The sequence below is a fragment of the Plectropomus leopardus genome, chromosome 2 (genome assembly GCF_008729295.1).
Source record: "Plectropomus leopardus isolate mb chromosome 2, YSFRI_Pleo_2.0, whole genome shotgun sequence".
NCBI lineage: Eukaryota > Metazoa > Chordata > Actinopteri > Perciformes > Serranidae > Plectropomus > Plectropomus leopardus.
This window is the reverse complement of record NC_056464.1, coordinates 24,519,006-24,537,264: the sequence shown is the minus strand read 5'-3', so window position 1 is coordinate 24,537,264 and position 18,259 is coordinate 24,519,006. Positions and strand designations below refer to the sequence as shown.

Genomic DNA, 18,259 nt, shown 5'->3' with positions numbered 1-18,259 from the left:
TACACCACCTTGTTTCTAAAGTAGCCCAGAACAGACAAACCAAACACTGGGACAGGGCCAAACACGTTTTCACATCGGCAACTGTTGTTAGCAGCCACTCCACAAAGAGCAGTGTAAGACGAACACTAATATTTTAATGTGAAACTGCATAATTCAGTGTTTGTATCCAGTTTAAATCATCAGGTCTGTTTGTTTTGGAGGGGAAGAAACCTCTGCAGAAATTTTGCTGCCCAGTAAAAGCTTCCTAGACAAAGAACACATATGGAATTCTAACCAGGAGAAGTTTCAGCTGGTTGCAATCTGCCACTAAATCCCGCTAAATCCTACACACTGTTCCTTTAAATATTGTGTTTATCTTCAATAAACAGTACCCCTGGTACTGCTTAGAGCTTAGCATGATGATTTAATGTCCATTTCCTGTGAAACTGCTCAACAAAGCTCAAAGTGTAACAGTTGTTTAGATTTGATGTGTTTAAGTGCACAAGTTTAGCTTTAAAAGCCCTGAAAAGAAAGCAATAATTGCTTATTTAATGGATATTTATTCTGATTTCTCTACTATGACGCAGTACAGTTATTGTCAGTTAGAAAAAAAATAGGTCTAAAAATTTGATTTTTCTTTTTTTTAAAAAAACAATGGGACTTTTTGTCATCTAGTTTTGCTTGAAATTGCATGCTGCATTCTGAATGTGGTTTTGATGACTTTTTGGTGTGTTATGAGTCCATGGTTGCTTAGTTTTGTGCATGAAACGATAATAAAAATCCCATGTACAATGGATCCCATGACCTTGGAAATAACACCTGGAATAATAGTTATATTTAAACAGGAACCCATGAAATTGAGGACCTGGTCGTATTTTCAAACACAAAATGAGATTTGCGAGATTTGCGCTGAAATATGACAGTTGTTTAAATGAGTGTGATATAATATTTCATTCAGGTTAATTAAAGTCGCTGAGGGGAACTAATCACGCCTGGGGAAGGTCCCATTTAGGCCCAGTGCTGTCCCACTACTCTCCCTCTCTGAGAGAAATGGGTCAGTAGAGATTGGAGAGGATAATGATAAAAAAAAAATCAAAACAACGACCTGCCGTGTCCTTCTTTCCTTTATGTCCCCTCGGTGGCAGACGGAGGAGTTGCTCACAGATTATGCACCAATTACACTCGATAGAGCCGGCGTTAATAGGGTTTGAAGGGATTTACACGGCGCTGTCCAGTCAAATGCGGCATGCTTTGGGGATGACATCATTTTGATCACCTCACGCACCGGCTGACCCCCCTGCAGCCTCACGCGCTCACAAACCACTTCTACCTGCGGCTGTCCCGCGTCTCACCGGACTGAGCTCGTCACGGCGCGTTTCTCCGCTGATAGGAGGACTCTGCATCACTCCCTCCCATCCTCCTCTCCTCCACAGCAGTGTTTACTATAGGTGAGACAGGCCGTATAAATTCCTGAGTGTGCGCAGATCGCATCCTCAGAGGAGAATGGAAAAGGAGGAGGAGGTGTAGTAGCAAGAAAACAAGCGGAGCAAAGGAGCGGAGCTGTAGATGTGTTTACTGCTCACTGCTGGGAGAAGATCCAGTCATCCAGGGCGGAGAGACAGCAGCGGATGCAGAGAGGAGGATGAGGAGGAGTGGATGCTGATTATAACCACCAGCCCAGAAAGGACGAATTATTATACGATTGTTATGAAAAATCAATCCTAAACTATTAAGTGGAATAAAAATTGCAGCCAGCGATGGACTTCAGATGTCGGCACTGAGGTAGGAAACGTTTTACATTGGCAGCATTCAGTCGGCATGATAGGCAGGTACAAGCATGGAGAAACAAGATCGTCCGCGGATTTTAGCCCTAAATAACCCCTCTGTCATTTTATTATTCAAATATAAACAGCAATCGTGTGTTTTGACTGCTACTTGAGTGTTGTCAGTGATGCTCCACCGGTGCACCGGGGATCTTAGCCGCAGCAGGAGGTGCGATGATGCGCACAAGAAACCCCTCCGACACATCCACAATGCACTGGCCTGTAACAGAGCGTAGCTGCTCCTGCAGCTCCCGCAGCTGACACCTCGAAATAAATCAAGTGAGAGGACTATTAGCAGGCAGGATCAGTCGGATGTGAATGATTATTCCAGATTTTTCAGACACCAGATGTGTCTCAGTGGTTTGGTTTCTCTCTGTGCAGAAAATTATAATGGCTTTGGTTGATGCATTCTCTAAGCTGTCTTGTTTTCGACTATCTACATGATTTCTCTGCATATTTTATGAATTATAGATGGTTATACACTGCTATAGGTTGTGGTGTCAAGGCTGATAGCTAATATATCAGATTCAAGGCACATTACTTGTAAGTGTCACAGTATGGTGGTCAATAATACATTTAGTAATTTGACAAAATAAGCTTCACACTAACACATAATACGGACAACAAATTTAAGATCAGCTCACTTGAAATTCCCCTCAAATCTGAAAACTGATCCAGGACAATGTGATTTTCTGACAGCAAAACACATGTTTGTTTTGCCTCCTATCCCACACAACAACACAATGATGCTGCTGCTGTTAAGGGTTTTGATCCATATCATTATTTTTACAAAGCAGGTGAAACCTGTCACCTCACAATTGTGCTTGTCAGAGTTGGCAGAGAAGGAGAGGATCACTTAAAAAGGCCCTGACAAGAAATAATGCATTTTCATTCTCCGCTGAGCGTGTAGATGCTGTTGTCCTTGGAGAAATGACAAGCTTTGAGGAGGCTTGCAGATTTCTCTCGTTATTACACAGACATCATTTGATCTCATTCGTTTTAATACACTGGTGATGTTGCTCCAGCAGGATGTAAATAACCAGCTGTGGCCCCGTTCTGACTTTAAAGGTCTGTCAATCATTAACATGCTAAACCCAAAGTAATATTCTGTGAATTATAAGGAAATTACTAATTGATGTGCTGCAATGCTGAGGCATCTAAGTGAGCTTGTCAGGTTGGCTTATAGAGAGAGGGGGGTCTGATATTATTTGCTGTGCATTTCATTAAAGGTAGAGTTACTGAACTGAGGCTTTCTATGATTTATGGTCCAGACAGGCTGCTCTTTTGTCCTTTATCCACACATCCTGAATCATGGTTCACATTTTAGTATTGATTTGATATTTTCAGAGATCAGACATCATGACTCATAAGTTAATGCCATTGATCTTTTCGCAAGGTACATGCAGTGACAACCACTGTAATCTCATCCTCACCTGCATTTCATGTTACAAATTGAAGGCAATTAATTATACTTCCCAACTGGCACTGGGTGTCAATATGAAGTCAAAGACGTTAGACTTTTACCTTGAAAAAGTGTTAAATTTTGGTTGGAATGAAAATCATGTAGATGAGATTTTAAATGCATTAAATGCTATAATTTCACATTGTGTGGACGTTAACATTATGATGTTTTGCAGACATTGGGTTCTTGGTTTTCATAGTTTTCAACCAAATGTTATTCTATGTCACTCGCATTAGTTGTTTGGAAGATGTTGGATTTTCGTTATTTAACAACACAAGCTAAAGACAACAAAATAGTAACATCATCTGTCATCAGTATTCTACTTCATATTGTTAGGATTAGACCTGCTGACATTGACTTTTTTTCACCAGACGTCACAATCTAAATTCAACCAAATATCAACGTCCTACAACATTGGTGGCCAGTTTGGTTCTGCTTTTGAAAAATGCTCAAAACAATTAATGTTTTGATTTATATGTGATCTTTGTCTCTAGGTATTTCTCCTCTATGCTGATGATGAACATTTTAACAAACTGCATATTTTTCACTGAGTGAGATTACATTGTTATTGATGACCTGATTTCGAAGCTTATCCCTGTTACGATCATATTTGGGATATGGTGTTTACATGCGCACAGTGATTATTGTATTATTTGTATTCGCCATATATCCTGGTTTCTTTTGGAGTACTCAAGCTAGCATATTCAAAATATGGTGTTTACGTGCTCAAACACATACATGGGATACTCCAGTAATCCAATTAAAAACGGGTTATTCGTGCCTATGTAAACGCACTCACTGTTTTGCACAGTCCAAAAATCCCTGGAAAGCTGCAAAGCACTCATACAAAACACTGACTGGAGCCTGAGGAGCATAGAAACTATGAATGTGCATTTCTTTGATATTGATCACAGCTGTAGGGGGCTGTGCCTTCTTGTCTGCCTGAATTTACAGATAGTCCACAGCTGCATGGCTCAGAGCTGCTGTTTTGGGTAGTCACTTCACTGAGATCCTCTGCCACTTACGATAGCTCAAGGTCCTACTTATAGGAGGCCTAAATAATCATTTTCCGGAGGTGGCACTCTCCGATAAACTCAATATTTAGCTGAACCATCTGTCATGACTCTCAGAGGGTTAGAGAAGGATATTAAATTTGATTTATAACAGATTTCCTCCTCTTTTCTCTCCTCTCTCTCCCGTTAAGGCTCACAGTTCTCGACTTCTTCTGCTGACCAAAGGCCCTAATGGCGCTTATTCATGAACCTCGTGCCCCATCTCCCTCTCTCTCCGGCTTCAACACACCCCTCTCTGATCCTCCATCCTTCCGCCGCCTCGATGCCGAAACACCCTGCACCCCGGAAATGGACCTGACCCCGACCCAGTGCGTCCTCCGCAACGTCCTCTCCATAGACACCGGAGGTGCCGTCGAGCCTGGGGGTGGAGGAAGAGGAGAGGGACAGACTGCCGGGCACAACCAGACACCAGGCGAGGAACAACAGGAGCACTTTGCCAACAGCGTCCTGAAGCTCCACGAGCATGACGGGAGTCCCGGAAGGACAGAGGGAGAGGGGCAGGAGATGGACAGCAGTGCGGTCAGGAGCCAGGCGGATGACGCCAGGCTACAGTGCCAGTCTACCGGAGGGGGAGGAGGTTTTCTGGAGGGGTTGTTTGGGTGTCTGCGGCCTGTCTGGACTATGATTGGCAAAGCTTACTCCACAGAGCACAAACACGGCCTTGACGGTAGGTCAAAATCCATTTCAGTGGAAACAAACACACACACACTGACATTAATGGCTGCTTATAGTTTTCCAATAACAGCAAGCACCAACTCCCATTTAATTCCAGTGTGAAGCTTTGATATGCAAATTAAATGATTGTATCCCCCACTTTAATTACATTAAACAGTTGCTAGAAAAAAATGACTCCCACAAAGGCCATGTTGTAAACAAACACTTTCCTTGACGTGAAAGAGCTGCAGCCAGAGAGAGAGACTCTATCAAAGCTGCAAAGGGCTTATTTTCCCCAGATATTTCTCCCCCTCCATCCCTTCCCCTGCTTGTGCCCACCCCACCTTTTCCCCACCACCCCCCCTCCAGTGAAACTAGCTCCCTGTGACGCTGTGTTGTTTATGTCTGCAGCCACTACAATAGCGCAGAGCTCCCCCGGGACTCCTCTGCCAAATCTGCTCCATGAATTATGCATGGCCACGCTCTGACCCTGCGCCTCTCATCTCTATTAACGCAAACCTGACACACACACATATGGGGGCCCAGAGGATGACTGCACGCACATGGAAACACATCCACAAAACACTTAATATCGCCCTGACACAAACACATAAAGTTAAGATAAGGTGCCAAAAATAAACTTGATAGAATAAATTCACATCAGGCGTGAAGGTGGCAGATTTATACGTCTCCTTGTCTTTATAGCCTCCTGATATTTTATCACCCGTTTGACTTCCACATCTCCCCTCCGCCTCCCCTCCTCCTTCCATCTCTCATTGTCTCCTTTCCTCTCCTTTTCATCCTGTGCTGTTATCACTCCCAGCCCATCTGCACCTTGCTGCTCCCCTCCGCCGAGCAGCATCACAAGGAGTCACACACACACACACTGAGGAGAGCAAAACGGATATTATAAAAGTGACATAAATAGGGGTACTGCAACTGAATGCCTGCCTGCCATATCACAATACTCAATTCTTGAGCTTTGATTGAAAGGTACAATGCAGCACAATAGAAAGCAGGAAAATTGTCTGTCCTTTATTGATTGTGAAGGACTGTGGGGTCCTTGGTGTCACTCTGAATGTCCTCAATTTTTCAAATCAAACAAAGCAGACCTGGTGATATATTGGTGTATCAGGTGTGGCCTTGTGTCTCTTCTGTGGGACATTTAAAGGGTCTCATTAGACACAAAGTCCTCAGTCTATTACTAGAGAGCATTAATCATTCATAACATCCTTATTAATATGACAAATGCTTGCAGATCTTCTTTTCGGCAGTTAAGAACAGCAGCAAAGCAGGCGGTATATTTTCTGTGCATTAACAGTCTGTCTTTGGCCAACATGGACCCCTGCCGACCCGTGGGGAATCCCTCTCCCCTCTTTTTTCTTCTCACACACACAATCAGAGCTTCCATCCACATTAGGCTCTCAAATCCCTCCTTCTTCCGCCCCCCTTCCTGAGCGTTGGACCCCTGTTTCGCGTCAGCCCCACAATGGCACTAAGCAGGATTTAGGAGGCTGAGGGAGAATTACCCACAGGAGATTAGAGCTCCCTGTCTGTCTGCCTGCACACTCAGAGTCTTAGGTGAAGGTGAGGTTCAACAACCAAAAAATGTATCAACTCGGGCTCTGTGTTGACTGTGAAGAGCTGTGGCTTACAACAGGTTTTTACTGTTACAGGTTTAATTCTCTTCTGTGCTGTTTCCTCCCTGCTGATAGCTTTAGCTTTACACACAGGCTTTTTGCTGTAAAGTGTTGTCTTTTTTTGGTCTTGATTTATTAGAGTAAGCTTTTGATGATACAAATGTATTCATTATGATAAAGAGATCAACCATCTGATTTTCAAGGGGGTCTTATATCATATATGCAAACAAAAATGAATAAGAAATTAAATAAAGCAATATCCTCATACAACAGTTTGTATACCACCTAAAGAATTAGCGCATAACAAATTGCATGTCACATACTTAACATTGAGTAACGTATGTTAGGTTTAGGGGGGAAAAAATGGTTGGTCATTGACACTATATACTTGGGCTAGAAAAGTTAAGTAGGTTAGGTTTAGACAAATAAAGTTATGAAGATTAGGTTTTGGAAAAGAAACAAGGTTGGATGTCTACCTGTTACATACTTAATATATAGTCACGTAGGTTAGGTTTAGGAAAAGAAACGTGGTGATGACATACCTTTTAAATAACTCAAAATTCATTTGGTTACACACACAACTTGCCAGCTCTTCTGGGGGAAAGTTGTGTATTTGTTTGACATATCTACCACCCCAACATGCCTCCTTATGCGGATTTTCATTCTTTATAATACTTCCTTCTTAACTCCTGTCAGCACCTGGAAATATGATCGCAGCCATGAAACACCTGCTCATGATTCTGTGAATTCTATACAAAACTCTGGAACATCATTTTTTTTTGTAGGTAAACCTACAAACAGCGTATGAGAACAGCCAATAAAGACATTAAGTATTGAAAGACAAAAACAAAACAGCAGTCCAGCTGACACACTACGACTAGCCAACAAGTCAACACACAATCATCAGAAAGACGAGCACATTGATGAGCACACCGGACGGCTTTGGATAGCACTCGGCTGGCCGTTTCCTTCTGTTTGCAGTCAGTATTTCTAAGCTAACCAGCTGTTAGCTTCACATAGAATGGACAGACATGAGAGTGCGATCGATCTCCTTATATAAGTCTCGGCAAAAAAGCAAATAAGAGAATTTACCAAAATGCCAAGCTAAGAATGTAGAAACTGACTTCAAAATAACTCATGTAGTCTCGTGAAGGGGTAACATGTGTAATAAAGCAATATGAATCATCAAAGTGGGTCAAATTTAAGAACATGAAGGATATTTCTATTACTCATCAGTGTGGTGATGAATAGCTGTCTGGTGTTTAGTTAAGTAACATCAGCAGCTTAGTGTCCTCATCCAGATTGGTGAAAACAATTTTCAATCATTTCAGGTTAATATGACATCACTCTATTATATGTCCATAACTGACACTGATAAACTCACAGACTACTTTGCCTCCATCTTTTTTTCCCCATTTCAGAGGCGTGGGAGGTCCCGTTTGAGGAGATATCTGACCTGCAGTGGGTGGGCAGCGGAGCTCAGGGCGCCGTCTTTCTGGGCAAACTGCACGGACAGGAAGTGGCTGTAAAGAAAGTGCGGAACATCAAAGAGACGGACATCAAGCACCTGCGCAAGCTCAAACATCCCAACATCATCACGTTCAAGTCAGTAGGAATGATCAGCTTGGTTATTAGATAACAAGATGTGCAGAGAATCCCACTAAAATGACACGTTTATACATTATATGACTTCTAACGTTTTAACAACTCTAATCTGTTCTCTGCACCCTCAGAGGTATTTGTACCCAGGCTCCGTGTTACTGCATCATCATGGAGTACTGTGCCCAGGGACAGCTGTACGAAGTGCTGAGAGCTGGCAGGAAGATTCAGCCATCCCTGCTCATGGACTGGGCCATGGGCATCGCAGGGGGCATGAACTATCTTCACCTCCACAAGATCATCCACAGAGACCTCAAATCACCAAAGTGAGTTTTGTAAATCCAGTATATCAAGTATAAGTGATAATGATAAAGCAGACAGGTCACTAAATAGCTATCATTAAAGTTTAGGTCTAACTAACTAGTTTGGTAAATTTGAAAACTTTTTAAGATTATTTTTTAGGGCCTTTTGCCTTTAATACAGGATAACTGGAAACTGACAAGAAGGGAGGCGAGAGACTGGGTATGACAGGCACCAGAGGGCTGCAGGTTGACATTGACCTATGACTAAGCCCCACCCTCAAACGCCACGAGCCAATCACATTTCGCAGCTTCACAATACACTCAGACATCCTGTTCAAGTCGATAGACAAGCATCATAACTATTGATTTCCTGCAGTTTTATTTAAATGAACGCAGTTATTTTTCCTGCCCAGTTGCTATGAGAAAATGTTGCACATAAATACATTTGCACGTTTCATACGTGTCATTTCAACATTTTCAAATGATGCAATATATAAGCTGACTTTTTCATCTTGGTGAGAAACCTGCCAAGCTGCAGACCTCTGCTCAGGACCAACAAGCAAGTAAACTGGTTGTGATTTAGCGAGTCTATGCTGTATGCTGACCTGTCACTGTGTTTTGAGTGTCTCTTTAGGCGCAAAAAAACCAGTTGTTTTTTAAAGAGACACTGCCGTCCCCTCCGGTTTTGTGGCCCCCCCCCCCCCAGACCACATATTATATAATCCAAAATACATCTCTCTTTTTAATGCCTTAAATCTAACCACACAGTAAGCACAGCATTATTGAAATGTTGAGTTTTAGCGTGTTTGGTATATAACACTGCACAAATATAACATATCCATGGTTTACAGAAAGGTACAATGCCAACATTTCTTCTAGTAAAAGGGATGATTTATCCTGAACCCAAGTTCGGAACCACAGCTTTGCAAAGATGCACCGATTGGCTTAATTTAGATGCCAAGATTAATGCTATGATTATTTCTAACTCTGCAAGGCCTTGACTGCCAAACAACTGGTCATGTTTCAACAAAACATGAAGTGGAGGCATGTCACTGACTGACCCAGTGATTTTAAAAAAAATTAATATGCATAATAATGTATATATATAATATTTAATAAATGTTTGATTACAGCCGATTTAAATTAGCTGTTTTTTTTAATGTTTATTTTCACTAAGATGATCTCAAATATGAACTTGGTGTCCAATATTTCATTCCAGCATGCTGATCACTTATGATGATGCAGTGAAGATTTCTGATTTCGGCACATCTAAGGAGCTCAGTGACAAAAGCACCAAGATGTCCTTTGCTGGTACGGTGGCCTGGATGGCTCCTGAGGTCATACGCAATGAACCCGTCTCAGAGAAAGTGGATATTTGGTAGGTGTCATAACCCTTTTTATGCTGTTCTTTTGCACTGGTGAACATTTGCAGTCTTCCCTTATGATTTGTCTTATCTGTCATTGAATCAACATAGAATCTCATTAGTTATAGCCTACTACAGTACAGAGCACAGGATCCTATTTCCAGAAAATCTATTGAGTATTATGTACAATATCTCATTACATGAAATTCTATAGGGCCTCGGCCATATCTGATGGGTTGCCCTGTGTTAAGCCCTGATCTCCCTCAGTATATCCCCCCTCCCACCTCTCTCCCATCCTTCATCCCTCCATCACTCTTCCTCTCCGTCCTGAAAGGAACGCCGGCTAATTTAATAATTGATTTGCCAGATGCTGCAGTGCTCAGGAGAGGCTGCAATAACCTTCTCAGCCTGCGGATGGTTTGGCCCCGGGCCAGCAGTGCATTAGCAGAGAAGTGAAAATAGGATTAGAAAGCTTTTCATGTGGAAAGAGAGCAAAGCATGCGTGTATACTCTACAGTTTTGTTTAAATGTATGTAAATTATGTAGTAGTCCACAAAAATAGTGAGAGAAGAAAAGGCTTTAGTGAAGTATGTTGTATGTTTTTTGTTTTTTGCTGAAAGACTTGACAGCTCATTTTCCTGTCTGATTATATTATATAAAGACTATACTAATACAGCAACAGGCAAAATCTAACAAATATATTTTAAGATGGATTCAACTACATACGTAAAATGTAACCCTTTTTAACTTTAATTCAATTACCTATATTTATTCCTGTAAAGGCAACTGCCTGCAGCAGTGTGCCACCAAGGTTAACTAATAAAATTAAGAGTTTTGTTGGCATATTTGTTTATCGTAGTTTTGCTACTTTGAGACACTAAATTGTTAAACATTACGAAATGATATTATACTGTATAGAAATAAATTAATAACACAGTTGTAATCCATCATCTATCAGCTAATATTTAACCTGGAGGTAAAAAAAACAACACACGTTTTGCCCTGAAATCGACTCTCTCTTCTTGTTTCACAAATCATAAACAAGGGGATAGAGAGACTCTAAAAATATAGATGTAAACACAAGCTCACACACCTCCTCAATGCTGCACGGATACTGTATATGGGCACCACGGCAACCCAGAGAGTCACCAATCAACAACAGACTTTCCATAGTTACACTTCCCACGGGTCCACAGTCCTGCTCCCCCAACAGCGAAGATAAAGCTGGAGCTCATCAATGAAACACTAAACTGTAGTGGAATAAAGCAACATGTTTTAGGTTCATTTGTCAACAACTACTGCATTTTTTGGAGCTGTGATGGATTCATTGGGGCATACATTTATTTAAAAAAAACATAAAAACATCAGCAATACACTGTACGTTACTGTGACTAAATTTGTAGTACAAACCTGATTAAACCTAAATGACACTTTAAATCAGATCAAAAATGCATATTCTTCCTCGCAGTTGGTTAGTTTGGTTCAGTAGAGAGAAAATATTTCCTACATGAGACCGCAACATTGATGTTCAGTTTTTCAAACTATTTTTTTCAGTGCTATGAGCACCACAAGCTCAGTGCCATTTAGTTCGATTACATTGGAGAGAAGGCAAACATCTCTATGGCTGATATCTTTAACACTGCAACTCACACCACACCAGTCCAGACTGATAAACAATATTACTTGTAAGAGTAATAGTATGTATTTTTGATTTTGCGGGTGAACTCTCTCTTTACACTACTGAAGACTGCCCACACGGCGTTAGCAACAAAGGCTTTTTACAGTGATTAAGTATCGATCAGATAAACCTTTTGGTCATTTAAATCTCAAGATTTATTTCCATAAAGCTAAAGTATATCATGCATCCTTTTTTTCAGTTCAGTTCACATCTTTTTCAACGTGTCTGACAGTAATATATTCCACATCTCTCTGCAGGTCGTTCGGTGTCGTGCTGTGGGAGATGCTGACAGGAGAGGTGCCCTATAAGGATGTTGACTCCTCCGCTATCATCTGGGGAGTGGGCAACAACAGTCTGCATCTGCCTGTACCTGACAGCTGTCCAGACAGCTTCAAACTGCTCCTGAGGCAATGCTGGTGAGTGACCGGAGGAGGAAGGAGGCAGAAGGCAGAGGGAGATGAAGGGAAAGAGAAATGATATGGGAAATAAAGTTGCAGCATCAGCACTAAGAGGAAAGTAATTAAGTTAGAAACTTTAAAAAGACTAGCAGAGTGAAAGCAGTCTGGGGAATGAGAAGAAATATATATATATATATATACATATATATATTATATATTAAAAAGGGATCTAATAATAACAGAGAAAAAGGTACAAAACAAAATGGTGAGTATTGTGAGTTGTTAGGGTGTAAAGGGTGCCACGCTCATTAGTTTGAGAACTTTTATTTGGACTATTCTTACACCTATATTCCTTATTAAATAAAAAAAATACAACTGCACACTCAGACAAGTTTCTCTCTTTCACCAAACTAAGACTAACATTGGCTCATTGTAAAACATACTTAATTCAAACTCATCAAAATCAAAATTTTAAAAAATCCAGCTACAGTTTCAGTTTACGTTTCAACAAATGTTTAATTCATGGCAACAATAAGCAGGGACATAACAGTTACAGTAGTAATAAAAAAGTAACAGACCGTGTATTTGAAACCTACTTCCCTGCTCGTTTGGTCATTATTGCAAAACCTCACTTCAGTCCATGACTTGTTGCAAGTCGGTTTGTATATGCAGAGGTTTATACAGAAGTTCGCTCACTACAGTGGCAGCACTGGCAAGAGTGCACATAAAAATGCTCTGTCCATCCTTTAACTCTCATTTGCGTGAGAATATCTGTTCTACTCTCATTCTATTTCTACGTTCAAAAACCTCAATAGAAGCTTTCTAATGTAAAAAAAAGCCCTATTTTCTTGCATCTCTAACAAAACATTTGTTGCAACTGTCCACAGGAACTGCAAACCGAGAAACAGGCCCTCCTTCCGTCAGATTCTCCTGCATCTGGACATCGCCTCAGCAGATATCTTATCGACTCCACAAGAAACCTACTTTCAGTCTCAGGTAAGCTTCCTTTATCTCTGCCAGCATTCCCAACTCAGAAGCTATGATGGGTAAAATCTGATTTAATTAAAGTTTTAGATAGACAGTTTAGATATTACAGAGAAAGGCGGAGATCGAAAAGGAGGATGAAATAAAAAACCACTTAATTCACAACGGTGGTTAGACACTGCAGATGTATAATTAAGGGAAAATAGCTGAGAACAAGGTCACAGTTTCCTTTCTCTATTAAATATAAATAAATAGACATCAGATAAGGTTCACACAAGCTCTGCATGTCTGTTAACAGCAGACAGTATCCCTAATAGTCATTTTGTTGTCAGCCCACTGCCATTTGTTTCCAGTCTGCTGCAGTGACTACAGGCAGTGCAGCTGCACTCGGGGCCCCTGGCCTCTTGGGAGCCCACTAATAATACCTGTCCTTTCAGTCACAACATATTATTGGTTTCTTGGTCTTTGTTCCCTGTCACGTGTGAGACCTTTGTCAACCTCCATCATATAAAAACGTGATGGAGAAAGTCTGTCTGATGGAGAAGGTGGGTGTGCCTGTGATAGAGTGGGGGGTGGAGGGAGGACGCAATGACAAATACGTATGACCGCTTCGGACCCAGACAGATGAAGGACAGTATAATTGTGTGGAAGATTTGTCTTTACTCAGCCATGCAGAACCGCGGATCAATTTATAACTCAAGCATGTATAATTGTTAGACACACTCGTGCACACAAACACACAAAATGAATAAGATTTCATTTCCTCTTCACAGCAACCCACCGCCTCCTCCTTCTCTTCTATCTCATGATGCAAAATACAAACCTCTTTCACTCTCTCCACTTATCCTTGATCCTTTTTTTCTCCCAGTTCCCCTTCCCCCTCTGCTGCAACGATCCCCGGTTTCTCTCCTCTCTGCCCCGTAATGGATTTTTCTTGTGACGTTAGAAAGAAGTATTTGCTACTGGAGTGTATTGATTGCTTTAATGGTAGGGCGCAGAGAGCAAAGAGAGAGGAGAAAGAGGGGACTGGAGGAATAGAAGAGTGCGCACAAGAGTCCATTAGCTTAATAAGAAGAGCATCACTCATACAGACAGAAATACACACACATGTGGTGCACGCACATGCATGCACATGCACACGCTCATCTATCAGACTTCCTTTGTCCTTTGATATGACAGGTATCAGATAACAGCTGTCACGCTCCGCTGTGTACAAGAAAATGCCCACGCTGCATCTTTTTTTTGTGCTCATGTCATGTCAGTTCATGTTGAGTTCGCTCTTGGTGTATTGATCATCATCTGACAGCTTAATGGGTTCTGATTCAGTGATACTCACAAACCCTCAGTCACTCTCAAATTAAGAGCTTTTTTACAAGATCAAGGTTCAGTGAAGTTTATTCTCAATATTGATATCATTTGTCGTTGATATAATTACTGAAATGAAGTCCAGTCGTGCTTTATTATCCCAATGGAAAACACAGGAATGGCAGCGTTTTCCAAGCACACAACTATAGCACAACACAGTAATTAAAATCAAAGAGAAAGAACGTGCTGCAAAATCTGAAATTCTGGACATAATGAAGCAGGTACCTGCCTGGTCTCCTGCTGTATCAGACAGCTACAGAGAAAGTATTGATCAATATTGGAACTAGAAGCACTGATTGTAGCCTCCACAGTGACTAGAGAATCAAATTAAACATTCTTGATGAGTTACAAGGCTTCAGGTTTAACAACAGCAAAGCTGTATCAAAACATCCTGTGGAAAAACTCTCATTCTCATTTATCCAGTCATATGCTCAGTACTTCCAAACAGATGCATTTTGCTATAAAATAGGCATGTGTTTATGAGCTCCACTTGAGAAATTTAAATGCACAGGCGCGCCCAGAAGGAATTCCTTTAATATTAGAAGATGAAGAAGACACTTGTAGTTTAAAAACTATCTGGACCCTCTTTAGCACAGACACTCTTTTGCTTTTCAGCATCAGTACCTTATTTTTTTCTTGTACTTGAATACTCAGGTACTGTGAGTCCTTAATATCTGCCCTGATGGATGTGTTTTATGTGTCTTACCAGGCGGAGTGGAGGGACGAGGTAAGACACCACTTTGAGAAGATCAAGTCTGAGGGGACGTGTCTTCACAGGCTGGATGAGGAGCTGATCAAACGACGCAGAGAAGAATTAAGGTTAGCAAAGAAATTGTAACATGGACACACAAAGAGGATGAACATTTTGAAATACAAATTAAGACATGCATAGAAGATTATGGAAGCCAAAAACAGGCATACCTCCAATGATTTTTTTAATGCCATTATCTTGAGATCAAAAGCTAATAATTTCATTATCTTGAGAAAACTAGCTTTGTTATCTTGTGACAAAGATATAATGAACCCATTATCACAAGAAAACAAAGAAGTTTTTTTTTATTTTATTAGAGATAACAAAGCTAATTTTCTCAAGATAATGAAATAAAACAGCCTTTAGTTTTCTTGTGATAACAGGTTGATTATTTTGTTATTACGTGATAACAAAGCTTGTTTTCTTGAGATAACAAAATAACTAACCCATTATCTCGAGATAGCGAAACAGTTGACTTGTGATCTGGAGATAACAGCATTTTCTTTTTAATTATTGTGAGGACGGTCTCTCTTGGCTTCCATAAAAATTTGTTTCACATCTGACAAAGATATAAGGTTACTATACTATAGAAGCTAACTATTTAGAAATGCGTGCAATTATATTAGTAGTAGATAAATGTATTAAAGTTCTTGTCCCTCTGCTCATACATAGACATGCGCTGGACATCCGAGAGCACTACGAGAGGAAACTGGAGAGAGCCAACAATCTTTACATGGAGCTCAATGCCATCATGCTGCAGCTGGAAATCAAAGAGAAAGAACTGCACAAGTATGAAAATTCGCCATTGATTTACAGCATCGATAAACCCCCTTGGAAGTTATGTTTTATTGCTTAACGACATTGAATTGAAGAGAATTAAATGGCTTTTGACACTGCACAACAAAGTAATCTGAATTAGCAGAAAACATAAAACACAATATACTTGTTTTCATACGTATGCCTTTTGCACATCTGGACATTTTCCCAGTTTCTCTTTGCAAAACCACTAAAATGCCTTCAACAAGTCCAGCCAAACTAAGTCATTTCCTACTGAGTGTACAATGTATTGCAGAGTTACAATATGAAAACCAGGGCTGTAATTATTCAAATCATTTGTACTAATAGCTTTATCCATCAACAATAGTTAAGCTATGTTTTTGTAATGAAATAGCATGGAAGGTAATATGAAGTGAGGGGCCTTTACACCCAGTCACACAGGACCACTGCATGTAACTAAGTCATGTAACTGTCTTATGCCACGCTTAGTATCCACTGACATCCATTAAGTGACTATTGGCTTTGTTTAAACATCAGGAGGGAGCAGTCACTGGACAAGAAGTACCCAGGCTGCTTCAAGCACCACAGCTCCAGACAGTCGGCCTCCTCCAACTCCATGGAGAAACTCATGAAGAAACGCAACGTACCTCAGAAGCTGCCCTCACACAGCAAGAGGTGAGCCGGAGTTATTTAAATCTGATGCATTTATCTGTAGGTGGTTTGATCAAGTTGCCCTTGAATGTAAAGTATTTTTGCACTCTTTCCACTTTGTATTGCAGCTGCTGCAAAGCAATTTCCCTCCGGATGAAAAAAGTTTTATTATTATTAAAGTTTTTAGTATCTTATCTTTAATAATATGTGCACATCAAGGCTATGTTAAAAGAAAACTCTGATGATATTCTTATTTTATTTTATTGTATCTTTTACATTATATTACCAATGCCATTGATAGTCCAACAACTGCAATACACTGATCCTACTAACAAGTATTTCCTGCGTAAACAACAGGGTTCCCACAGTCATGGAAAAGTCATGGCATTTCCCAAAACAATTTGCAGGCCTGGAAAAGTCAAGGAATTAATTAAAAAAAACAAACACTGAACGTTTTGGAAGTATCATGGGATTTTGTTGCTAATAATGAGAATGTTATATTAATTTTCTGAGATAACCTTCTATGTAATGCGACATATTACAATTTATTTTCTGTAGCTGTCAACTGAACATAGCCCTAATATGCATCAATGTTTGACAACATTTTTTTATTATCACATACATTTCTCCATTCATAGCTGGAATTATGTTTCAATAGGGTTTAATTTTTTTACATGAAAATGTGTGGAAACCCTGAACCATGTTTGGTTATTAATTATTTTTTGTGCCATGTAGACTTCCACTGCAGAAACTATTATCAGCACACTGTTGAACTGGGTGCTCACGAGTGCACCAGATATGCAGCTTAAAATTGTCTCCATCAAATACTGTCAAGGTCTTGGAAAGCAGGTAGCAGGCAAGGACCCAACTGCAGACAACAAAAGAGACAGCTGGACAAATTCAAAGATTTCTTTCGAAAGACTTACATTCCCAAAGTCAGGCAGGTGAAGCAGGCAGGCACAAAAAAAAGAAACAAAACTCAATGAGAAGCAATGAGAAGAACTGACAAAAAACAAAGATACTTGGCAGGTATAAGTAGGGAGACTCTAACTGGGGGAGTGAGAACATGTGAGCAGACTGCAGAACAAGTGAAGGACAGGTGAAACTAATCGGGGCGGAGCAGACAAGGGCAGGAAGTGAAATGATCAGAAACGAGAGGAGATGTGAGTGACAAAGTAAAGCAGGAAACAGTAAGCATGACTGAAGAATGGAATTGAACATGGGAAAAACATGACCTCAGGAAGGTGACCAAAACACAGTTTACTCCTGTTTTCATCATGTTTGCTAAAAACTACAAAGCCAGCTGTTTTACTAAAGTATTTAATCTTTTTTAAAACTGAATGTACATATTTATCCCCATTTTAAAGACTTACATCTTCAGTAGGAATCAAGGGGCTCAGGGCTAAATGCCACATACAGGGTACAGGAGTTGTAAAGTTTTAATTTAGGGAATTTGTTGACAACAACAAAAGACAGAATATCACCAGACTTATCCTTCAATTTATATGGCGAAGAATTGACAAGCAGAACCTCTATCAAGCAATGAGTACATTTAAAGCAGACCTATTCAATTGACAACCCACAGGCCACGCCTCGACCAGACGCAACCTCTAAGTGGCCCAGTATACATAAACCCGATGTATAGGTATGACACAATAGGCTATGTAAATGACAAAGTGTCTGGAAGTAGCCTACAAGTGAACTATCTCACTTTCTTCTCATCTCTGTTGAACTAAACATGCACAGTCCCAATCGGGCA

The 18,259-nt window shown here is 40.5% G+C and overlaps 1 protein-coding gene across 2 annotated transcripts in view; it reads left to right on the top strand.

Moving 5' to 3' along the window:
• The window catches only part of LOC121951036 (mitogen-activated protein kinase kinase kinase 12-like), a 32,569-nt gene that overhangs the window by 10,687 nt on the left and 3,623 nt on the right, over positions 1–18,259 (top strand). Inside the window, exons 1-10 of one of the 2 annotated variants that reach the window (XM_042497224.1) lie at positions 1,502–1,761; positions 4,469–5,004; positions 8,053–8,236; positions 8,365–8,556; positions 9,752–9,910; positions 11,832–11,990; positions 12,860–12,968; positions 15,031–15,140; positions 15,745–15,861; positions 16,387–16,524. In XM_042497224.1, coding sequence (XP_042353158.1) covers positions 4,509–5,004; positions 8,053–8,236; positions 8,365–8,556; positions 9,752–9,910; positions 11,832–11,990; positions 12,860–12,968; positions 15,031–15,140; positions 15,745–15,861; positions 16,387–16,524 — 1,664 coding nt within the window. In that variant the 5' untranslated portion in view covers positions 1,502–1,761; positions 4,469–4,508. Of the gene's footprint in view, positions 1–1,501; positions 1,762–4,468; positions 5,005–8,052; positions 8,237–8,364; positions 8,557–9,751; positions 9,911–11,831; positions 11,991–12,859; positions 12,969–15,030; positions 15,141–15,744; positions 15,862–16,386; positions 16,525–18,259 lie in introns of those variants that run through there. The other variant, XM_042497214.1, reaches the window with a different exon arrangement.